Source organism: Arachis stenosperma, chromosome 1, assembly GCF_014773155.1.
Source record: "Arachis stenosperma cultivar V10309 chromosome 1, arast.V10309.gnm1.PFL2, whole genome shotgun sequence".
Lineage (NCBI taxonomy): Eukaryota > Viridiplantae > Streptophyta > Magnoliopsida > Fabales > Fabaceae > Arachis > Arachis stenosperma.
This window is the reverse complement of record NC_080377.1, coordinates 126816187-126841960: the sequence shown is the minus strand read 5'-3', so window position 1 is coordinate 126841960 and position 25774 is coordinate 126816187. Positions and strand designations below refer to the sequence as shown.

At 33.7% G+C, this 25774-nt stretch overlaps 2 protein-coding genes across 2 annotated transcripts; both read left to right on the top strand.

Moving 5' to 3' along the window:
* Positions 1 to 5738: 5738 nt before the first annotated feature.
* On the top strand, positions 5739 to 9257 carry LOC130971706 (serine/threonine-protein kinase D6PKL2-like). Its single transcript, XM_057897126.1, has 3 exons — positions 5739 to 5928; positions 6748 to 7769; positions 8227 to 9257. The coding sequence occupies exons 2-3, from the start codon at positions 6835 to 6837 to the stop codon at positions 9104 to 9106; spliced, it is 1815 nt and encodes a 604-aa protein (XP_057753109.1). The 5' UTR covers positions 5739 to 5928; positions 6748 to 6834; the 3' UTR covers positions 9107 to 9257.
* Positions 9258 to 17553: 8296 nt separating this feature from the next.
* Positions 17554 to 17970, top strand: LOC130934305 (extensin-like). Its single transcript, XM_057863893.1, has one exon. The coding sequence runs from the start codon at positions 17554 to 17556 to the stop codon at positions 17968 to 17970; it is 417 nt and encodes a 138-aa protein (XP_057719876.1).
* The last annotated feature ends 7804 nt before the right edge of the window (positions 17971 to 25774 follow it).

The window sequence follows — 25774 nt, the reverse complement described above, 5'->3', positions numbered from 1 at the left end:
CTAAATTTCATAGGGTTGAAGAGGCTTATGCAAGATATGTGGAGTATGCAAAGGCGACTGGATTTGTTGTTTGAAAAGGGGATTCCATTAAAGATGATGAAGGCAATGTCGTGAGGAAGTTTTTCTATTGCAATCGACAAGGCTTGCGGGGTAGATAGGAAGAGGGCGTATAAGGCGAAGACTGGGACCAACTACAATGCAAAGTTTGTTGTGTTCTTAGACAAACAGAGTGACAAGTGGAGGATGAAGACATTTGTTCAAGATCATAATCATGATTTAACTTTGCCTGCTTTCACTAATGTCTTGGCAGTCGACCACAACATCAACGAAGGTGGTAAAGCCCACATTTATAGTATGCACGAAGCAGGATTTCAGACCAGTTAGATCATGGAATTCTTTGCATATTTGTCCAGTGGTTATCGAAGTTTGCACTTCATAAAAAAGGACGTTTACAACTATATTAGAAGGAAAAAAGTCTGAAGGAAAAAACTGAGGTAGATCCATTAGCTATTGTGATGTACACATATTGTCCCGAAAACCACCTTGGTTACTTGCATTATTTTGGTCGGACGGGGCGATGCAGTATGACTATGAGTGCTTTGGTGACATGTTGGCCTTTGATTCGACATATAGGAAGAATCTATACAATCGGCCTTTGGTAATATTTTCTGGCACTAATCACCACTGACAGGCAATAATTTTTTGTTTAGGGTTGCTGAAGAACGAGAAAATTCCATCTTATAAGTGGCTGCTAGGCACTTTCCTTAAATTCATCCATAAAAAATAGCCTAAAGTTCTGGTTAAAGATGGAGACGAGTCAATGAAGGAGGCTATTAGGACATAATTTCCTAATGCCACGCATCGACTTTGCACTTGGCACCTAGTGCGGAGTGCTGCTTCGAACATCAAGGATAATGATTTTTGTGCTGCTAGTGGATGATCATTTTAAGGTAGAGGAGTTTGACCAATATTGGACAAAGATGATTGTTGCATTCGGGTTAGAGGAATTAACAAATAATATGCACAATCTTGGATATACAAATTAAAAAATAAAGAATTTTTAGTTAAATAAAAAATAAGAAATTAATATCTTAAAAAAGCATAAAGGTTGATAAAAACTAACAAATTTACTTCACAAGTCGTGGTAATTTTGCAATTTTTATATTTGTTTGTTTAAAATTCTATACAAGGACCACGCTTTATATAAATATTGAGAGGACAAAAAAATTAACAGTGAATTCAATTTTAAGACAATCTAGTATGATTGATTTTCAACTAGTTTATTTAAGTAAATTATCGAAAGTATGACATTATGAATTCAAGATTTACGGATGCCAGCTTTAGTGGATTCACAAAGTAAAAAAGTAAATCTTATTCATAAAACTATTATGAAAATTTTTAATAAAAACAATGCTACGACATGACTAACAAGTATTATCATTTTTTGCCAACACTTAGTCGATTATAATTTGTACACAATAAACATATAGTTTGCACTTATATTTATCAAAGTTTTGCACACATTAATCATTACCATTTGCACTCAAATTTTTTAGAATTTAAAAATATAAATTAATTAAATTTATCTATTAAAAATAATTTAGTATTTATATCGACCAAAAAATGGACAAAAATATTAAAAATTACTAACTTCCAAAACTTTCTCTTTTAATAATAATAATAATAATAATAATAATAATAATAATAATAATAATAATAATAATAATATCAATAATAACAAGAACAAAAATAATAATAACTATGATAATATCAATAATACTGTTTAATAGTTATTTTTATTCAAAATAATAATATTTTCTTATAAAATTTAAACATTTTATAAATTTATACTCTTATATAATTCACGCCACATATATATTAATAGTAGGAGTTCACATGAATATCACATGATTTAGTTCTTGTTTTTTTTTTTTATTATTATTCTCATTGATTAATAGTTCATGACTTCTTATTGATCCAACATTATAATGAATTTTCACATTAAGGCCCAACCATTGAAGTTTTGGAATTATCCACTAAAAAATACTAACAAATTTTTTCTTTTAAATAAAAAGCTCACCTAATATACACATCATTTTGGTCAATTTATTTACTTTTTGCCCTGTAGTCATCACTAACAATAAGTTCCAATTATTCTCACTAACAATAAGTTCCAATTATTCTCACTAACAACTTATATCCAACTCTTCACATGTCATGTGTTTATTGGTCAGTCAAAGCTTAGCCACTCTTAGTCATTATAACCTTAGCCACCAAAGACGTACCTCAATATATATGCTAGTTTTCATTAAAAAAAATTAAAAGAGTTGCATGTGGGCATGGGTTCACCTCTGTGCATGCATGTATAAGAGATCGTATTAAGTTTAGTATTTGTTGATGCATTTGTCCACACACTCCAACCTTTCCATGAAATGAAGTTCATTAATCATTATTATGGTCTCTGCGGTGGAGAGAAATAATTTAATTATCAAAATCCCACTAAAAATATATAATCCTGTCTAGCTAATTAATTAATTTTACCCCTAAGCAGAAGCCAAAGGTCACAAGTAATTTCCTTTTCGCTGCTCCCCTCCTCTCTATGTGGCTATGGCTGAATGACTCTAGACAATGACTTGAACCAATACATTGGCAATCAAACAAAGCATTTAATAGATTGGAGTCACAATCCAAAGTTGATCCATTGTCGTTTTATAATAGACACTTGGATCTCAATTATCTGCTCGCGTTTTCCTATTTGTAGTACTCAAGTGTATATGTATATATATGCTCATACGTATATATAACTATAATCATGAATAATATATACTAAATCAGTAAATCCACCATTTGGAAACATTTTATTTATGCTTGAAGGGGACCTGCTGAAAGAATGGTGTTCATTTTGTGGTAGAGATTAAGGGAGCATCATATGGGAAAAGTAGTGCTTTCTAGTAAGACTAAGACATTGGGATAGTACCTAGCAGCTTGATTCATATGAGAAAATGAATTCCGACCAGATTGATTGTCATTATTAAATAGATTTAATTTCATAGTCAATTTGGACCTCATAAACTCGTGCCAATGCAAAACCACATATCTTAAAATATAAAAGAAAAAAAAAAAGCCCTACTACTTTAATTTGTTAAAGTATTCTGCACTGCAGTCATTAAATTAATCAGTTTCAATCTATGCTGAAAAGCTAAGCTCATTTATTAGTTATTACTAATGCATATCGCATAATAAGTATTATCCTTGCTCATCACTTTCTCACTACATATGGCTAGGGTTTGAGTGATGCTTGAGGGATTCCTTGTCCCATCAGGACCTATATCTCATTTTTTGAGGTTGGGCCCTGCTTGGCTTTTATTCTAAAGACAATCAGAATATCCAACTTAATTGCTGTATATATGGAAATTTTGGAGAAAATACTGATGGAATTTAATAATTTCATTTAAATAATTAAAGGCACTTGGTATTTTTTGTATATAAATAAGCAAAACTTGTAATGCTAGGCTAGTATAGCTAGATGGACCACCTAAACTTATAGCTGAGATGATTCAGTAATACAGGTCTGATCTACTTTTCATTGGATCATCCAAACATTCTCATCAACAATTAGTCCTTTAATTTGCCTAGAGAGTTTTATTGCCTGCAAGTGAAAGCAGGCGCCCAATTTAGGTAACACAAAATCTTGATGTCGCCTTAACTTATGGAAATATGTATTTCCATCCGGTGATTTCATGCGAACATAATCATGATATTGATAGCTACTATTGTCTATTTGGGATTTCCCTCACCCTTATGCTCATTATGTTTTTTTTTTTTAATTTAAATAAAAAATTTATTATTCACGGATTTAAACGTGGATACAGAAATATACTATTTTATATATTTAGTTGTGATTTCGTAGTTAAAGAATATTATATTAGAAGAGTATATTTTTGTATTAAAATTTAAAATTAAATTTGAAAAAGTTTTTATTGTTCACAAATGTTTTATTAAAATTGAGTTTTTTTAAATAATTTTAAATTTATTTGTGAATAATAAAAATTCTGATATAAAATTTGACATGCTTAATTTAGGATAACTACGGAAATAAAATAATTTTAATTTATTATGAGTATGCATGATTTGATTATAAAAAGGAGAGTATTTTGTTGTAAAAAAAGAATCAATAGTTTGTATTTTTTATTTTTTTTATATATTTTGTAATATGTATTGAATTAGGCTGAATCAATTTACTATATGCATCTGATACAAATAAATCGAATTAAACTTATTAGATTTACTAAAGTATAGGGATGATAACACTACTCGTCGAACTCGCGGGTATCTACTCTGCTTAATTACTCGTTTTCCGCACCGGGACGAGTTTTTAACAGAAACAGGACGGGACGGGGTCGGACTTAGGTAAAATTCGCTCCGGTAAAATAATTAATAACATTGTATTATATTTAAATTTTTATTTTAGTTTATATTATGTATATAATAATGGTTATATAAATTTTAAAATTTAATTTTATTTGTTAAATTTTAATAATTATAGGAATATGTAGGGAGATAGGTTATAATTTAACTTTTTACGATAAATATGAGACGAATTCAATGTGAGTTATTGTAGAATAGGTGGTATCGAATAAGACAAAAATCCACTTCTACCCATTGTATTGCCATCCCTACCAATTGCCATCTCTACCAAGTATTTAGGCAAATCTCAAAAATAATGTAAATTATCCTAAAATATAGTTTTTGAGTTGAAAATGTTATTCGAATGAAAAAAAAGGTTAAATACTTAGATATAAGGTGCATGCTTTTTATTGGCTAATTTTTTTTGTTATGAAAGTAGAAGTGGTGATATACCTTAACATAGTAATTTTTTGTGTTTTTTAAAACTGTAGAAGCACACAAATCGGATGGTCTGATTTCTGTATCTCAAATTTTTTAATTTTTTTTATCACAAATCAGACGGTCCGATTTCTGTACCTCAAATTTTTTAATTTTTTTCCACAAATCGAACGGGCCGATTTATGTACCTCTACAAATCGGACGGTCCGATTTGTGTACCTCTAGAAATCGGACGGTCGGTCCGATTTCTGTACCTCTAATAAATCGGACGGTCCGATTTCTACTTTTCTTGTTAAACGATTTTACATTTGAGTATAACACCACAGCAATCCACATTTAAAAAAAACACCACTACCACTCCAATATTAAAAATAAAAAATTCCTTTTTATTCTTGTAGTAATATTGTTCATTGACTTTGGTATTCTTTTATTTTTTCCAAATTCGTTATTCCTATATTGGTTATGGTTATAAATTTGAGTCCTTATAAATTCTTAATAATATATTTTTTAATTATAATAGGTGTATATTAAAATTAATTAATAATATAAAATAAAAAATAAAATATAAAACATATATTAAAAAATAAATTAAATTATATATTTAATTATTTATATATAAATATATTTATAATTAATTTTAGTATATATTTTGTATTTTTATATATTTTTCGTATTAGAAAGTATAATCGACTTTATTTTTGTTAATTTTTTTGTCTAAACGAGGCAAATTAAAAAAAGAACTCATAATAATAATAATAATAATAATAATAATAATAATAATAATAATAATAATGAATAAATTTCTTTACCATTTTACCCTTTGACCTCTCTCTCTCTCTCTCTGACTAATTTAGTCCGCCATCCAGCAGGCCAAGTCCCACTCCAATGTCGCGACTCTCTCTCTCTCTCTCTCCCCCTCTCTCTCTCTCTCTCTGAGCCAGCGCCAGCATCAGCATCAGCGCCAGCGCCAGCGCCAGCATCAGCATCAGCATCAGCACCGTAGCAGCTCCCTTTCTACACTGTGAGCTTTCTACCCTTCACGGCTGAACCAACGCCCCTCAGTTTTCTCACCCTTCTGCTGAGGTACTCTTTTCTGCGCATACTTAACTTTCCCCTTTTGCATTTCTGTGTATCCTTTTACGCTCCCTTACCTTTCAAGTTTTGCTTTTTCCATCTCCGTCTTCTCGGATCTGCTTCAGATTTGACCCCTTCCATTCCCTTTCATGAAGATCGCATTTTCATTCAATTACCCCCCTTCTTCTCTTTCCTTTCCCTCCTTCGCCCATCTCAATTCTTGTAGCTTTACCAATGTTCACAAAAATATGCATTCACCTCTTATTCTCAACGACTCTTTGCTTTGCTGTTGGGACTTCAATTCCAACTCTATTTGTTTGTTCTAAGATTTTATTTTGTTTTGTTTTATTTTCATTTTTTGTGTGGGATAGAGGGATGCGTTGGCAGTTTGTTTTAACTGCTTGTTATGTTTTAGGGCAGTGGGAAACATGAAAAGTGATTGCATGTTTTTCATAAAGCATCACTATTTGTGGCTTTACTAATCTGGTGATCATGCTCTGCATGCCTCAAGTTTTCTTCTTTCTAGAATACATATAGGGTGTCATCATTTGTCAAATGAATAATAGCTAGTTTAGTTATGTTAGTGTTAATGTGCTTATTTAATTGTCACTGATGTTGTTTACTGCTTACTGGATCTATTTCTCTGCTATTGAGTGCAAACTAGCTGTGCGGTGATGATAACCGTGTTTATGTCTTTGACTCCGGTTATGGTAGAATGAGAGATCAGTTTCTTTCACATGCTATTGTGGTCAGAATCAAGCATGCTTTTCACATAAAAACTCTGTTAAATTGCTGACAACTGTTTGATGCTGTTGATGCGCTTGATAGGTTGTTGCTTATTATTGAAGAAATAAATGGCTTCTCAGCCATGAACTTGTTATATTTGATTTCAATTGGAACTGCTTATCTTCTCTGATGGACTCCAAGACTAGCACTAAAGCTCCTCCAAAACACCATCACAGGACAGCTGTGATCCAAACCTTAGAAACAAAAGACACCAAGCCTTCTCATCTGCAGGTTCCGAAGGCGGACAAGCCTGAGCTGGCTGCTTCTGGAGATTTATCAAGGCTTGCACAAAACGCATTGAAGCAGAATACTGGGGAAACTTCCGAAGACAAGAAGTTGGGAAGTTCAACTAAAAAGGGGTCTGATTCCCTGAGTAAAAGATTTGGTTCTGGACCCTCTGGTTCTGAACAGGCTGTTAATGAGACCAGAGGCTCTCAGGAAAACCTTATTGATCAAGAGAAAAAGTCATCGGTATATGGAAGTGTGAAGAACAGTTCTGTTTCGGCCAAAATAAGTGATGGGGCTAGTAGTATTGCAAAGACCAGTGGAAGTGCCAAGATCAGTGATCGAGCTGATCCTGTTGAGAGTGGTAAGAGCAGTATTTGCAGAGGGAGCACAAGTAGTGATGTGAGCGATGAGAGTAGCTGCAGCAGCTTTAGTAGCAGCATTAACAAGCCTCACAAGGCTAATGATTTGAGATGGGAAGCCATCCAAGCTGTTCGAGCTAGAGATGGGGTACTGGGTTTAGGTCACTTTAGGCTACTGAAGAGGTTGGGTTGTGGAGATATTGGCAGTGTATATCTCTCTGAACTGAGCGGAACTAAATGTTATTTTGCAATGAAGGTAATGGACAAGGCATCCCTGGCTAGTCGTAAAAAACTACTCCGTGCTCAGACAGAAAGAGAAATACTTCAGTCATTGGACCACCCCTTCCTTCCGACTTTGTATACCCATTTTGAGACAGAGAAGTTCTCGTGTTTGGTAATGGAATTCTGCCCTGGTGGGGACTTGCATACTCTTAGACAGAAGCAGCCAGGGAAGCATTTTCCTGAGCAGGCAGTAAAGTATGTTAAACTTAAATCCTGCTTTTGTTTCACTCTTGTGTTTGTAATATTTGTAAATATTTTTGTGAAAATTGGACCCAGTTTTTTAGATAAAATGTCAGTTGCCTTCTCACTGAAGTCTAGGAAGAATGCTAGGCTCGAGTCTTCTGATAATTACATTAGGGATTAATACCCCTTTCCAAGATATTTTAGTTGTAGTCTACTTCATATTTTCCCCTTGATTTTTTCAAATTTTTTAAAATTCTATTTCCTTGAATTATATTTACATAGATTCTTAGTGGGTCACGAGTCATTCTCTATTGAGTTATGTTTGTTTACTTTCATTTCTTCTTAAAAGCCTGATCAAAATAAGTAACAGTGACAAGTGCAACAGAAATTTTAAAAATTTTAGGTGAAATTTGGCCATGATGTTTATTTGAGATGATGACAGCAACTGTTAATTTACTCTACCATGCAGGTTTTATGTGGCAGAAGTCCTCCTGGCTTTGGAGTACCTTCACATGCTTGGGATTGTCTACCGTGATCTTAAGCCAGAAAATGTACTTGTTAGGGATGACGGACATATTATGCTCTCTGACTTTGACCTTTCCCTCCGTTGTGCTGTTAGTCCAACCCTTGTAAAAACCTCATCTACAGATTCTGAGCCTTTAAGAAAGAATCCTGGTTATTGTGTCCAACCTGCATGTATTGAGCCGCCATCCTGCATCCAGCCTTCTTGTGTTGCTCCTACTACATGTTTTTCACCCCGACTCTTTTCCAGCAAATCAAAGAAGGAAAGGAAACCCAAAACTGAAATTGGCAATCAAGTGAGTCCACTACCCGAGTTGATAGCAGAACCCACTGATGCTAGGTCAATGTCATTTGTCGGAACCCACGAATACCTGGCACCTGAGATCATTAAGGGTGAAGGTCATGGAAGTGCAGTTGATTGGTGGACTTTTGGAATATTTTTATATGAGCTGTTGTTCGGGAAAACACCGTTCAAGGGATCTGGAAATCGAGCTACATTGTTTAATGTTGTAGGCCAGCCTCTGCGGTTTCCAGAAGCACCCATTGTCAGTTTTGCAGCAAGGGATCTTATAAGGGGGTTGCTTGTCAAGGAACCTCAGCATAGATTGGCATATAAAAGAGGGGCTACTGAGATAAAGCAACATCCGTTTTTTGAAGGTGTGAATTGGGCATTGATCCGGTGTGCTACCCCGCCAGAGATCCCCAAGACAGTAGAGTATGAGAAGATTCCTTCCCCAGCTTCATCAGCCAGTGAAAAGGCTGTTCACCATAAGTCAATACCTGATCATAAAGGTTCTGATAATTACCTTGAGTTTGATTTCTTTTAGGGACAACCCAGTATATTGATTAAAACAAGGTTCATATGTTAGGGAGGGAGGGGCCGTTATTTAATGTTTTCACTTTTCAGGAACAGATGAAGTATTGTATGCTTGTTTTTCTTGGCTGTTAAGTTTTAAATTTGCATGGCGTAATTAGTGACTTCTCTGTCATATCCAAGGTTTATTGAAAATTTCTAAGTAATGCACGTGATAGGGATTAGGGAACCCGTGGGGAGTGTATAAATTGTGGAAAGGGAAAACGCAGGCCTTCGTTTTGAGCCTACAACCATTTAAAGATTTTTTTTATTCCTTATTATTTATACTAGCAGTTCAACACGCAAGAGTGACAACTGACAAGAGTGCCTCTTCAGCCGTTTTTATATTGTTTTATAAAAATTTATTTATTTTTAATATATTATTTATTTTTTAAATTTATTAGATAAGTATTTTTTATTATTTTAATATTAACGTGATCTTATTTATATTATATTTTTTTTAAATTACTATAAAAAAATTTTAAAATGTTAAATTATAAAAGTACACAATAAAGAAGTATATATTATCAGAAAAAATATAGTTTAAAAAATAATATAATAATATTATTTTGATTCAAAAAGAAAGATATATATTATCAAAAAAAATATAATAATATTATTCTAATTTAAAAAGAGTATATATAAACCAAAATATATGTTAGTTATTTATAAAAGACAATTTTACTTAAATGTCATGAATATTTATATTTGTCTTTTATTTTTTTTAAGTGATAGGCTAAAATATAGATTTGGATTTAAAAAGGCCTTCATTTTCTTAAAAATAGTGAAAAAACAAAATAAATGAGAATGCTTATTTTTTCGTTTTTAAATATCAAACTATAAGAATAATTAATAAATAAAATAGGAGAATATAAAAATTGTGTACCTGAAAAAAATCCTTCATAATTCATCATACATCTCATCTATAACTTCTTGAGTTTTGAAAAATTATCACATTTATTGACCATAAAAATAATTATATAAATGATTCAAGATTATTCAATTAAATTGATTCCTTGTAATAAGAACGAATTCAATTAAAACCTGTAGAATTGAGATATCTTATTTTGTACTGAATTTTTTGAAAAGACAACAAAAAATGACATTAATCTTTATTTATGTATGACAAAATATAAATTAAATGACATTACATCTGATTTATTAGGAATGTTGAGTTAAGAAATTAACTAAATTAATTAATGATGACAAACATTATTTTTGGGCAAAATAAATAATTAGTGTTAAATGTTAATAAGTATATGTTGCTAATTATTTATTTCATGTTGCAGGCCAAATTCATTTTAAGCAGCCCAAATGGTATAATAATAATAATTTAGCAAAGCTGAGGGGTAAATAAACAAACTCAGCCCAAAAAGAAACAAAGCCAAAGGATCTGATGGGCCAACCGGGTTGCTTAATGGAAATTAAATCCAAACCCGTATCCATCTCACAAAGCTTCTTTTGTAAGATTGAAGTCTTCTCCCTCTTGAAGTGCAACGTCCCTCTCCTCTCTAATTAAGTCAAATCATGGCATCAGAAAAGTAAGAAAGAGAGAAAAAGGTTCCTCCCTAAGCTAGTAACCAAAGAAGCAAGAGAGAGAGAGTTGAAGCTTGAAGCACAGAAGCTAAAACAGAAACTCCAAGCTAAATCAAGCGTAAGAAAGGTAATCCATCTCATCTTGCATGCATCAGATCTTCATCCTTTCTTTCCAACTCTCTGCTCTATCCGAAAATGGCATTCAAAGGAAAAGTTGATCTCTGTTCTTCACTGCTACAAATCCACGGTCACAAGAGATTCTTGGGGACCAAGTTGCATCACTATGGTTCAGATTTGGTTGACCATTGGAAGACAATTTCGGTCACTCCTTCATGGCTTTCGGTCAAGTTGGAAAAGTCAGAAGCAAAGGTCCTACTTTGATGTTTGAGAAGAAAAAGTGAGCTTGTGGGTTGGTAAAGCTCAGTGCTCAAGGAGTTGACCTAGGAAGATGAACCCATCAACATGCAAGGAGATAAAAGAGGTTTGCTGTTCATTCAGAAACCAAGGAGAGAAAACCAGTGAATTGAGGTTTTGTTCTGAGAAGAGCTCTTTGAAGAAGTTCAACTAACTGGACAGTGTAACCTAATCAAAGGTGCATTCCGCCGGTATGAAGAACTGAATCAGAGGCTTGCTATTCTGGTTTTTCGCATAGCACAGAGACTGTTGATGAAATCAATCTCCTTCATGTTTTACTGATTGTAATGTACTTTTCCAAGTTTATCTTTCTGTAATTTCTTGTGAGAAAAGGCATTGTGAGAAAGCTCAAGAAAAAGCTATGAGTGGAAAAAGGCTGAGTGAAACACTTGAGAGAAAAGCCTAGAGTTATTTTCAGATTTCTTTAGGATGGTTAAGTGTCTTGTATCTTGTACCTGTAAGGTATCCCTTTCTTAGTTGGGTTAGCACTAAGAGGTATAGTTAGGTATTAGCATAGCCAATGTCAAGTTAGGTTATAACTTGAGTGAGAAAGGATTGGGTCAATCCTGTGTTATTGGTGTATGTAATACTGTTAACTATAGTGAAATTCTTCTATAGTTGTGGAGGAGACTGGATGTAGGTTGCATAGCACAAGGCAACCGAACCAGGATACATGCTGGTGTTAGCTTTTCTCTTCTCTGCTGTGTTCTGTTTTCTGATATTCATGAGACAAAAATAAATATTCTCATAAATTTCCGCTGCTGAGTTCAAATAGAATCAAAACTGCAAATTTGTTTTAAAAGGGTAATAACAGCAACCGAAAAGGAAGGCATAGATTCAACCCCCCTTCTCTAAGCCTACCACAACCTTCAATTGGTATCAGAGCTAAGGTCTCAAGAATCAAGCTTAACCGCTTGGCGCAAAGATCCAATGGCGAACAACCTGGGCACAACCACAGTTGCCTACACCCTCACTGAAGGCCAGTCAAACAACCGGCCACCTTTCTTTAACGGAAAGAACTACTCCTACTGGAAAGAAAGGATAAGGATCTTCATCCAATCCATTGACTACAACCTATGGAAGATCGTTGTGAGTGGTCCCAAGATCCCAACAAAAACAAGTGCTGATGGAGTGGTGACTCCGAAAGAAGAAGCTGAATGGAATGAAAATGACAAGAAGAAGATAGAGCTGAACGCTAAAGCAATCAACCTTCTTCACTGTGCTATTAGCTTTGAAGAATACCGGAAGGTGTCTAGATGCAAGACAGCCAAAAAAATCTGGAAAAAACTCCAGGTTACCTGAAGCCCACAAAAGAGAGGATGATATCCGAAAAGAGTACAATGTTAGATGAGGATGGAAAACTTGATGAGCATGAGAGATTCTCAATCATAATAAACCGATGCTATGGGTACAAACTATGCAGAAATTGGTGATGAAAGCAAGGGCAAATACAAGGGTTCAAGTTCAAAGGAGCAAAAGATAGACTTGAGCAAGGTGATGTGTCATCATTGCAAGGAAACTGGACACTTCAAGTCAAACTGTCCAAAACTCAAAAAGGAGGACAAAGGAAAGAAGGAAAGGAAGAGAGTACTCAAGGCAGCTTGGGAAGATCTTGAAAATGACTCAAATGAAGAAGAAGAATCTGAGGGAGATGACAAAGACTGCTTCATGGCTAGAAACAACAATCTTGATGAGGTAAACTATTATGATTTGACTATTGAGGACTTGCATGCTATTATTGATGATCTCACTCTAAATACATCAAAACTGCTTGACAAATACAATGAATGTAAATCTGAAAGAGATGTGTTAAGAGCTGAAAATGATTTTTTAAAAGAAAAAGTAAAGGAAACTGAATGTGCTTTGGACATCATTGAAGAAAACAGATTTCTAAAATCTGAAGTTGAAAATTTAAAAGGAAAGCACATTATGGATCCTTATCATGAGTTAATTGCTGAAAATGAAAGATTAAATGATATGATTAAAAGGCTGAATGGTGACTTGGCAAAATTTGCTCAAGGTTCTAGTAACTTGGACAAATTACTTGCAAGTCAAAGACCATTGTTTGAAAAATCTGGTTTAGGCTACATAGCCAAGGAAGATGTAGTTTCCAACACTCCCTCTATGAAATTTGTGGCCTCTCATCAAATACCAAATCCATACCAAACAAATCAGGTATCGGATATGTTTCAACTTGTGAAGAAAAATCTAATGAAGAATACACAAATGAAGTTGAGCCTTCACCAAGAACTGGTCCGAGTTCAAACCGGTCAGGTTTGGGCTACATTTCGAAAAATAAGGCTGATTTCAAGAAACCATTTTTTACAACAAAACCTCATTTTTGAAAGGTAAAAATGTTCAAAGAAATTCTGGTGAAAATGCTTTCACAAAGAGGAATAACTCAAATAAAAATCAGTTTGCCAAAAGAAATACATCTTCTCCAAAAACCAGAAAATTTCAAAACTTTAATCATTTCAAGCAATATAATTCATATCAGTTTCAGCAACACACACCAGAAAATCATTGTGTAAATTGCAAGAAATTTGGTCACTCATATGCACAATGCTTCATTGAAAAGAGAGTTGTAGGAAACAAAGTCTACAATGTTGTTTGTGATTTCAATACACTTGGGCAGCAAAGATGGATTAACTTCAAAGGATCCAAATTAATTTGGATACCTAAGGCTACTTGAAACTCATCATGCAGATTTGCCTAGCATCCAAGAACAAAAAGGACATGTGGTATATGGACAGTGGATGTTCAAGGCACATGACTGGAAGGTCAACCTACTTCATCAAACTGAATAAGTATGATGGAGGTTTTGTGACCTTTGGAGATGATGGTAAAGGTAAAATCATTGCTGTTGGAAAAGTAGGTAATGAGCAATCTACTTTCATTGATGATGATGTGCTTTTGGTTTGTGGTTTAAAGCACAATCTTTTAAGTATAAGTCAGCTGTGTGATTTAGGATATTTAGTTATTTTCAAAAGGCTTGAATGCTGTGTTATTAATGAAAAGACAAATGAAGTGATGTTTATTGCCAAGCGTTTCAATAATATGTATGGACTTACTTTTGATGAACTAAATGATCAAAATGTAGCTTGTCTTCACTCTAAAGAATCTGAAAAGTGGTTGTGGCATAAGAGATTGGGCCATGCAAGTATGTTTCAAATAAACAAACTTGTAAGGAAAGAATTAGTTAGAGGTCTTCCTTTGATAAAGTTTGACAAAGACATCACTTGTGATGCTTGCCAAATGGGAAAACAAACAAAAAGTTCTTTTAAACCTAAGGAAGACATTTCTACTAAAAGACCACTTGAGTTGCTACACATTGATTTATTTGGTCCAACAAGAACTCAAAGCCTAGGTGGTAAACATTATGGTTTAGTAATTGTGGATGACTATACTAGGTTTGGTTGGGTTTTATTTCTTGCACACAAAAATGAAGCCTTTTCGGCCTTTGAACCTTTTTGCAAGAAAATTCAAAATGAAAAAGGATTTGAAAATCTCTTCTATAAGAAGTGATCATGGAACTGAATTTGAAAATAGTTTGTTTGAAACCTTTTGTGAGGAATTTGGAATATCTCACAACTTCTCTTGTCCAAGAACACCACAACAAAATGGTGTTGTGGAAAGAAGAAATAGAAGCATACAAGAGATGACAAGAGCTATGCTTTGTGAGAGTAATGTTCCAAAATTCCTTTGGGCTGAAGCGGTTAACACAGCTTGCCACATTTTAAATAGAACAATCATAAGGAAATTTTTGAAGAAAATCCCTTATGAACTTTGGAAAGGCTACCCACCAAACTTAGATTACTTGCACATCTTTGGATGCAAATGTTTTGTTTTAAATAACAAAGAAAATTTGGGAAAATTTGAACCAAAGGCTTATGAGTGTTTGTTTGTAGGATATTCCACAACTAGTAAAGCTTATAGGGTTTATCATCAAGATGCTAGAATTATTGAAGAGTCCATACATGTTACATTTTGTGATACTAACTTGGTGCAAAGCATTTTGGAAGATTGTGATGCAAGAAATCAAGCTCAAAAGGAGGATGAAACTGCTCAAAATCATGGAAAAGAAAATTCTGGACAAGCTAAACCAGAAACTGCAAATGTTGAAAATTCAAGAGACAATTCCATTTTGTCTCATGAATCTGAAAGAAATCCTGCAGCCAGCAGCGCCCAGAATCCCTTGGTGACTGAATCTGCCTCCAAGTCCACCAGACCTCGTGAGTGGAGATTCTTGAAGAATTATCCTGAGAAATTTGTCATTGGGGACGTCTCTCATGGAGTGCAAACAAGGTCTTCTACTAGAAAAGAAAATGAAGGATCCAACATAGCCCTTCTATCACAAATAGAGCCTCAAAACATCAAGGAAGCACTCAGTGACCCTTTTTTGGTTAAAGCTATGGAGGATGAGCTTCTTGAGTTTGATAAGAACAAAGTATGGACTTTGGTTCCAAGGCCTAATGGAAAGAAAGTGACCGGCACCAAGTGGATATTCCGGAACAAGTTGGGAGAAGATGGTAGCATTGCAAGGAACAAGGCAAGGCTAGTGGCACAAGGATATGACCAAGAAGAAGGAATAGACTTTGATGAATCCTTTGCCCCTGTTGCCCGAATGGAAGCCATAAGACTTCTCTTAGCTTATGCTGCATTTTGTGGATTTAAATTATATCAAATGGATGTGAAATGTGCATTTTTGGATGGTGTGATAGATAGAGAAGTTTATGTGGAGCAGCCTCCTGGTTTTGAAAATAAAGAGCACTCTAATCATGTTTTTAAATTGTCTAAAGCTCTCTATGACTTAAGACAAGCTCCTAGAGCTTGGTATGAAAGACTTAGCTCTTTTCTTTTGAAAAATAGTTTTCAAAGAGGCACCACCGACACAACTCTATTTATCAAGAATTCTAATGATTCTTTTATCCTAGTCCAAATATATGTTGATGACATTATTTTTGGATCAGCCAATGAATCCCTTTGTTCTGAATTTGGAAAACTCATGACAAGTGAATTTGACATGAGTATGATGGGTGAACTTAATTTTTTCCTTGGGCTGCAAATTAATCAAACTGAAAATGGTATTTTCATTCATCAAGAAAAGTATGCCAAGGAATTAGTTAAGAAATTTGGCCTTGAAAATGCCAAACCCATGGGAACTCCCATGCACCCTAATTCAAAATTAGATAAGGGAGAAATTGAGAAAGATGTTGATGAGACTAGGTATAGAGGAATGATTGGTTCTCTTATGTACTTAACTTCCTCTAGACCCGATATTGTGCAAAGTGTTGGATTGTGTTCTAGGTTCCAATCCAAACCAAAAGAGTCACATCTTTCGGCAATTAAAAGGATCATTAGATATGTTCATGACACATCCAATTTTGGTCTTTGGTATCCTAAGATTGATGATTTTTCTGCAGTTGGTTATTGTGTTGCAGATTTTGCTGGTGATAGAGTTGATAGAAGGAGCACTTCTGGTTTATGTTGCTTCCTTGGAAAGTCCTTAAATGTTTGGTCAAGTAAGAAGCAACCAACAGTGGCCTTATCCACTGCAGAGGCTGAGTATATAGCTGCTTCTTCTTGTTGTTCTCAGCTTTTATGGTTAAAAACACAGCTCGCTGATTACAAATTAAAGGCTGAAAATATACCCCTGATGTGTGATAATATGAGTGTCATTAATATTTCTAAAAATCCAGTTTTTCACTCTAGGACTAAGCATATTGAAGTGAAATTTCACTCAATAAGAGAACATGTCCAAAAGGGGGACATTTGCATTCAATTTGTTAAATCAGAGGAGCAATTAGCAGATATTTTTACAAAACCATTAGCTGAGGATAGATTCTGCATGCTTAGGACTTGTCTAGAAATTCTGAGTTATGATTCTTTATTTGAAAAATGCTGATGCACTTGCTGGAGCTTTTTGTCTCATGAACAGGTATGAGACAATTCTGGGCAGGTGATGAACGCTTCCTTCAAGTTAGCGTGTTCTGGGCTTATTGCTAGTGAAAAATCAATCTGGGCCAACCTCAATTCAGATCTGAGTTGTCCTATGTATTTCATTAATTCAAACCACATCTGGGCTCAACATGAATGTTACATTCTTGCTTGCTTATTTTGTTTATGACTTGTGTGTTTAAGTTTTCTTTAAAAGTTTTTTTGTGGCCTGAAATGGTTTTTAATCCAACTTAATTTTTTTTGACTTTGGTTCAGTTTAATTTTTGTTGTCTTTCAAAATTTAAAATTAATTTCATGTTTTTAATTCAAAATCCAATAAAATCTTTCTTTTATGAGGTCATGTCTTTTCAAGTCTTTTCAAATGGTGATGCAGTTGCATGGTTTTAGAAATCCACTTTTTGGGTACGGTTACCAACACTCCCTCTCTTCCCTCCATAACTTCTCCACACACTCTTTGGTTTCTTCCCACTCACTTTACTGCTTCTCTTCCCTCAAAAGATTGAAACTAACCAAATGAGGAAGAAAACCATTGCAAAAAGGGCTCCTCGTGAGAAGATTTATAAGCTACCCACAAAGCCTTCCACTCACTCTCAAGACCGGACCTTTACCCCTTCTCCTTCTCCTCCTACCTCTCCTCCTCACTGCGACCCCATGGCTCGGACCAAAAACACTCCAAGGATTCTTGCCTCTGCCAAGCCGACGCCACCACCAAAGGCCACACCTTCCAAGCCTAGCTCTTCAAAACCGAGTTCAGCAAAGCCTAGCTCCTCCAAAGGCAAACGTCCGGCGACTGAGGAACCTATTCCCGAACCAACACAACCCAAATCCAGGTCGGTTCCAATGCGCTCTCAACGAGGTAACACTCGAGTCCCTCTCAAAAATGTTAAAGAACCAGAAATTGGACCTTTTGATCACAAAGCTCATTTTTGACCTCTCATTCAAACTATAATCCCTATAGATTCAAATCTGCCATGAATAATGATTTTTATGAGGGAGTCATCCAGTATCGTACCCTATGCTCTTCATTTCTCGCTGACTTGCCATCTTTGAAAAGAAAATGTTTTCCTTTTGTTGACAACTTAATTTTTCTGGACTGGGATCACTTTTTTGACATCAAAAAACCTGTTTATCCCTTGTTGGTCAAAGAGTTTTATGCAAACATGACTTATCATGAAGGCACTGCTCATTCGTATGTCAAGGGACGAGATATCGTTTTAAACAATGAGACCATCAGTGAAGCTTTGAAGTATACTGATGTTGGGCCTTGTGCCTACACGTCAGTTAAGTGGGATGAAGGAGTTGGTGTTTCTTACAATGATGCCCTGGCTAGTATTTGTGAACATGTCTCCTTAATAGATGGCATTACACCCACACACAAAGTCCTAGGATATGAACGTGCTCAGTTGCACCGAATGGTCAACCACATTATACTTCCCCAAAGTGGTTCATATCAAAGGGTTTCATACACTGACACTCTTGTTTTATATGCTATTCTCACCAAAACTGAAATTTCATTTGCATATTTGATGGTTAGATACATGTTTGATTCTGTTAGAAGTGAAAAGGACAAAGCTCTTCCTTATGGCATGTTTCTAACTTGTATTTTTGAGTATTTTGGTGTTGACTTGACCAATGAGAAATATGAAAATAGACATTCATATCTAAAGGGAGGTGGTTCAGTGAAACAGAACAAAGGACCCACTAGATCTGAAAGAGTTGTCCTAGATGATGAAGATGATGATTTTGTTCCTAAGGATTCTCCTGCTCCTTCCATTGAGAGAACATCCATCTCCACTGGAAAGAAATCGGCTCTGCTAAATGTGGTTAAGGATGTTGCTCAAGAGTTTGTCTCCCAATCAAATCACTTGATTGCCATGAGCAAGGAACAAAGGAAACTAGCTAGCAAGCATGAGAACTTTCTGAAGAAATCGAGGGATAGAGTGGCTCTGCTCATGACCTTCATTGATAACCTTCAAAATGATGAAGACGTTGCCACTGATATTGAAGAGGAAGCTGCTTCAGAGGAGAGTGGTTCTGATGCCTAGATTTTGTCTCATGAAAACTGTTGATGCTGCTCTTTTTGTCTCATGAATACTCTTTATTTTACTACTGTTGCACTGTTTTATTTTGGATGACTGTAATAACTCTAAATACTACTGCACTGTTGATGGTTTAGTTAGGACTTTGAACTGTGATCTAACCTTTCTTGCAGGATTTGTCTTAATGTTTTTGTTGATCTTGCTAGTCGTCCACCCTTGATGTCAAAAGGGGGAGTAATAGTAGGATAAGTAATTTTTTGATAAGCAATTTTTTGGCATTGATGCAGCTATCAGTATTCCTTTTGAAATTTTTTGTCTAATTGCTGCACTAAAATTTGATTCTACATGCTGAATACTGATGCTGATGATATTAGCTTGATGATTGGGCTGATTATGTGATGTTGCTCATTTGATATTCCTTATACAAGATATAGTGTGAATAGCTCTTTATTGTGCTTTCTTTAAGTACAATGTGAAACAGGGACAAAAAGGAAAGCATAAATCCAGGGGAGCTAATATTGAAAAGAAAAGGGGGAGCAATATAAAAGCAAATGACAAATATCAAAGGGAGTTTCCAAACCTTACTCAAACTCAATTCCTTTTGATTATTGCTTAAATCATGTTTGTCATCAAGGGGGAGATTGTTGAGTTAAGAAATTAACTAAATTAATTAATGATGACAAACATTATTTTTGGGCAAAATAAATAATTAGTGTTAAATATTAATAAGTATATGTTGCTAATTATTTATTTCATGTTGTAGGCCAAATTCATTTTAAGCAGCCCAAATGGTATAATAATAATTTAGCAAAGCTGATGGGTAAATAAACAAACTCAGCCCAAAAAGAAACAAAGCCAAAGGGTCTGATGGGCCAACCGGGTTGCTTAATGGAAATTAAATCCAAACCTATATCCATCTCACAAAGCTTCTTTTGTAAGATTGAAGTCTTCTCCCTCTTGAAGTGCAACGTCCCTCTCCTCTCTAATCAAGTCAAATCATGGCATCAGAAAAGTAAGAAAGAGAAAGAGAGAAAAAGGTTCCTCCCTAAGCTGGTAACCAAAAAAGCAAGCGAGAGAGAGTTGAAGCTTGAAGCACAGAAGCTAAAACAGAAACTCCAAGCTAAATCAAGCGTAAGAAAGGTAATCCATCTCATCTTGCATGCATCAGATCTTTATCCTTTCTTCCCAACTCTCTGTTCTATCCGAAAATGGCATTCAAAGGAAAAGTTGATCTCTGTTCTTCACTGCTACAAATCCACGGTCACAAGAGATTCTTGGGGACCAAGTTGCATCTCTATGGTTCAGATTTGGTTGACCATTGGAAGATAATTTCGGTTACTCCTTCATGGCTTTCGGTCAAGTTGAAAAAGTCAGAAGCAAAGGTCCTACTTTGATGTTTGAGAAGAAAAAGTGAGCTTGTGGGTTGGTAAAGCTCAGTGCTCAAGGAGTTGACCTAGGAAGATGAACCCATCAACATGCAAGGAGATAAAAGAGGTTTGCTGTTCATTCAGAAACCAAGGAGAGAAAACCAGTGAATTGAGGTTTTATTCTGAGAAGAGCTCTTTGAAGAAGTTCAACTAACTGGACAGTGTAACCTAATCAAAGGTGCATTCCGCCAGTATGAAGAACTGAATAAGAGGCTTGCTATTTTGGTTTTTCGCATGGCACAGAGGCTGTTGATGAAGTCAATCTCCTTCATGTTTTACTGATTGTAATGTACTTTTCCAAGTTTATCTTTCTATAATTTCTTGTGAGAAAATGCATTATGAGAAAGCTCAAGAAAAAGCCATGAGTGGAAAAAGGCTGAGTGAAACACTTAAGAGAAAAGCCTAGAGTTATTTTCAGATTTCTTTAGGATGGTTAAGTGTCTTGTATCTTGTACCTGTAAGGTATCCCTTTCTTAGTTGGGTTAGCACTAAGAGGTATAGTTAGGTATTAGCATAGCCAATGTCAAGTTAGGTTAGAACTTGAGTGAGAAAGGATTGGGTCAATCCTGTGTTATTGGTGTATGTAATACTGTTAACTATAGTGAAATTCTTCCATAGTTGTGGAGGAGACTGGATGTAGGTTGCATAGCACAAGGCAACCGAACCAGGATACATGCTGGTGTTAGCTTTTCTCTTCTCTGCTGTGTTCTGTTTTCTGATATTCATGAGACAAAAATAAATTGTCTCATAAATTTTTGCTGCTGAGTTCAAACAGAATCAAAACTGCAAATTTGTTTTAAAAGGGTAATAACAGCAACCGAAAAGGAAGGCATAGATTCAACCCCCCTTCTCTAAGCCTACCACAACCTTCAAGGAATTTATATGCTAGTGCCTATTCAGTCACTTTTTTTTATTGTTTTTAAGAAATTAATTTTATTTTTTGTTAATATATCATTCCCTCTTTAAATTTATTAGATAAGTATTTTTTATTTAATGTTGGCGTGACTTTATTTATATCATATTTTATTAAAATTAAAATTACTAAAAACCAAAATATAATTAAAAAAATAATTGATAATAACATTATCTTGATTCAAAATGAGTATATATAAACCAAAATATACGTTAGTTATTTATAAAAGATAATTTTTACTTAAATGTCATAGATATTCATATTTGTCTTCATCTTTTTTAAGTGATAGGCCAAAATATGAATCTAAATACAAAAAGGCCTTCATTCTTTTATGAATAGTGAAAAATAGAATAAATGAAAATGCTTATTTTTTTCGTTTTTAAATATCAAACTATAAGAATAATTAATAAACAAAATAGGAGGATATAAAAATTGTGTATTTAGAAAAAATCTTTCGTAATTTATCATACATCTCCTTATCAATAACTTCTTGAGTTTAGAATAACTGTCAGATTTATTGACCATAAAAATAAAACGCTTCAAAATTATTCAATTAAAAATTATGGGTAACAAAATTAAAATAAAAAATTAAAAACATTATTTATAAATTAACTATTTATAAACGTTATTAAATTTAATTATTTATTTTTAATAGTATTTAATTTAAAGTCGAGATAAAAATTTATATTTAAAGCACTCTCTATCTTCATGCATAATTTCAATTGTTAAAAAATATTTAATTTTTTTTAATTTTATATTTAATTTTTTAAATTATCTTTAATTTTATTATTTTTTTCAAAATTATTAATTTATATTTTTATTATATCCCTTACTATATCAAACAATATTCTTTCTCTTACTATTATTCTCTATACACATACCTGTCATGGTCTCATCGTCATTATTATTAATTATATTACCTTGTTCTCCTTTTTCATTTTTCCTTCTCCTTCCACCTTCTCTTCACACGACCGTAAGTCTGTAATTAATTATTACCAAATCTTATTATCGCAACTTTTAATCTTGTCTATCACTTTGATTTATAACCATCTATTCTGTTAACTTTTATGAGTTGTTGAAGTTTCGCTAAAAAAAGTAAGACATAAAGCATTTAAAATTTTTATCCAAATTATCAAATTAACTTTTAGAATGTATAAAATTTATAAATTTAAATTAAATAAGATATTAAACAAATTTATTATGTTGTTATTATGTGTAACAAAATCAAAATAAAAATTTAGAAACATTATTTACAAATTAAATATCTATAAATATTATTAGGTTTATTTATTTTTAACAGTATTTAATTTGAATTAAAGATAAAAAATTAGATTCAAAGTATTTTTTATTTTTATACATAATTCTAATCGAAAAAAATATTTTTTTAAATTTTATTATTCAAATTTTAAAATTATCTTTAATTTTATTATTTTTTAAAATTATTAATTTATATTTTTATTATTGTCCCGTAGTTATTTAAACCGGACCGAACTGACCGGTTCAACCGAAAAACTAATGAACCAAATCCAATAACGATCCGGTCTGATATTTGGGGCAGTCGTTTCTTTTTAATTGTGGTAAGCATTTTTGTTCTAGAAACCCTTTTAGTCACTGTTTTGTTATCATATGCTGAGCTTTTGTGGCGTTACTTGCCATAGGATTGAGTTTTGGATATTACATGTTGCGATTAGAGTTGCTGTGGTTACTGCAAAAGTAGTTTGGAGCAGAGGTTACGGCTTCCGCCGTTGCAGGGCGAGGAAAAACTGAGTTTTGTCGCATAATTGAGTCGTAAACGAGGTAGGGTCGGCGCTTTCTTTAAACTCATTTTATTTTAAAGAATTGTTATAAATCGATATTGATGCAAAAATATATTTTTGGTAATTATGTGAGTTTTATGGATTGAACTAAGTTGTTTTGGATAAATGATTAATTTATTGATTGACTAAATTGGTTTCTGAATTGTGATAAGTCATGCGTACGCGTGCCTCATGCGTGCGCATGACATGCAGTGCGCGACTCACTTAATGCAAAAACGTGATCCGCAATTCTAACCATTTTTGACTCAATCCAACTCATTTTCTAATGCTATTGAACCAAGGATTGAAGAGGGAGGAACCAAGTAGTATTAAGTTTAGATTTTTATCATGTTTTAGGTAATTCTAGAGAGAGAAGCTCCAACTTCTCTCTAGAATTCTTAGGGTTTTAGTTTAATTTCTAATCATGTTCTAACTTAGTTTTCTTTACATTTTCTTGTTCTAATTTTTTAGTTGGATAGAGTTCTCTTGTTAGTTGTCTTCTTGTTTATGTTAATTTTAGTTTTATGAACGCTCTTGTTAATTTCAATTTCTTTTAATGAAATTTGATATTTTATGTTTTCTTGATGCTTGTTTGAGTTATTATTATTATTTTCTTGCAATTGGTAGTTGTAGTCTTTATTAATTAATTTTTGCAATTTGCCATATTTTACTTTTATATATTCTAAGTGTTTGCTAAAATGCCTCTTCTAGTTTTAGAATAGATTTTTAGCGCTCTTGGTTTGGTATTAAGGACTTAGATTCCTTGATGTCATTGATGTCCAATGTGATCGGCAATTTAGAGTTGTTAGTTAGTTTTTGGATCAACAATGTCCACTTGACTTCTCCCTCCGATGTTAGAGGATGACTAAGTAGAATTAACCCTTTGCAATTACCATGTTGTGGTCAATGATCTAGGATAGGAAACCTTGACTCTTAATCCCTGTCATGAGTATCTTTTAGCATTTATAGTTCCTTAGTTTTAACTTTACTTTCTTGTTCTTCACACCAAAACCCCAAAAATATCTCATAACCAATAATATGCACATTTTCCTACAATTCCTTTGAGAGATGAACCGAGATCTAATACTCTTGGTATTTTTATTGGTTTGACTTAAGTGACAAACAAATTAAATTTTGATTCGAGTCAACTGTCGGTTTGGAACTATACTTCGATGAGATTATTTTTGTGAAAATTCTAAACCGATTTTTGTCTTGCGTCACTAGGCTGTTATAATTTACCTCTTTTCTTTTTTAAGGATTTTTGTCTTTGGAACCAACATGTCTACCATGCTTTTGGCGTGTATTTGTTTCCGTGGCCATTTGTCCAACTGGGACATCAATTTGAATTGAAACATTTTCAGCTAGTATATAGGATTTAGTTATCCTTTTCGTATCAGAAAATGCATCAGGAAATTCATTTGCTATTCTTTATAAATGTATAATCTTTTAAAATTTTAGTTCACATTGTTCTTATCGAGGATCTAAATGCATCAAGGATGATGCATTTCAATTAAATTCTTTTTTAAGAAGCTTATTTTTCTCCCTAGTGTTGAAAATAGTAATTCATTAAAATGACAATCTACAAATCGAACTTTTAAATATATTTCCTGTTTGTATCTCAAGATACCTTACTATAGAGGAAGAATCATATCCAACATATATCTCCAATTTTCTTTGGAATCCCGTTTTGGTGCGATTAGGCATGGCAATTGGAACATATATCACACACCGAATATTCTCAATGGAAAACATTTGGCTGTTGACCAAAAACTAACTGCAGATGAGAGAATTGGTGGTAACTTGTTAGCCCTAAATGAATAAGTGTTGCGGCATGTAAAATAGCATGCCCCAAACCGAGGTGGGAGATTTGTTCTCATAAGTAAGGGTCTAGCAATCAATTTAAGCCGTTCAATAAGTGACTCTACTAGTTCATTTTATGTATAACATGAGCTACTGGATGTTCAACACATATACCATTGGCCATACAATAAGCATTAAAAGTTTGAGAGGTGAATTCACCAGCATTATCAAGACGAATTATTTTGATTGGATTTTTGTAAAATATGCTTTTAATTGAATAATTTGAGCAAGTAATCTTGCAAATGTCAGGTTGGAGAAGACAATAAGCAAACGTGTGACTATCTTGAAGATGTATCTATTAGAACCATAAAATATCTAAAATATCCATATGGTGGATGAATTGGTCCACAAATATTGCCTTGAATCCTTTCTAGAAATTCAAGATACTCAAATCCGATCTTTACTGGTGATGGCCTTAAAATTAGTTTTTCCTGAGAACATGCAACACAACAAAATTTACTAAATTTAAAAATCTTCTAGTTCTTTAGTAAATGTCCATGAGAGATTTCTATAATTCTTCGCATCATAGTTGTCCCAGGATGACCCAATCGGTCATGCCAAATAATGAACTCATTCGAATTAGTAAACTTCTAGTTTACAATAGCATATGATTCAGCAACACTAATTTTAGTATAATATAACCCAAATGATGCATGATCATCTTTTGTTGCTTTCTTTATTAATTCTTTGAATAAAGTT

What these genes read in the sequence shown, in the direction of transcription:
- LOC130971706 (XM_057897126.1), top strand. Translation starts at nt 6,835, where the DNA reads ATGGACTCCAAGACTAGCACTAAAGCTCCTCCAAAACACCATCACAGG. An exon ending in TTTCCTGAGCAGGCAGTAAA is followed by an intron (nt 7,770 to 8,226) that starts GTATGTTAAACT and finishes TCTACCATGCAG; the next exon opens with GTTTTATGTGGCAGAAGTCC.
- LOC130934305 (XM_057863893.1), top strand. Translation starts at nt 17,554, where the DNA reads ATGAGGAAGAAAACCATTGCAAAAAGGGCTCCTCGTGAGAAGATTTAT.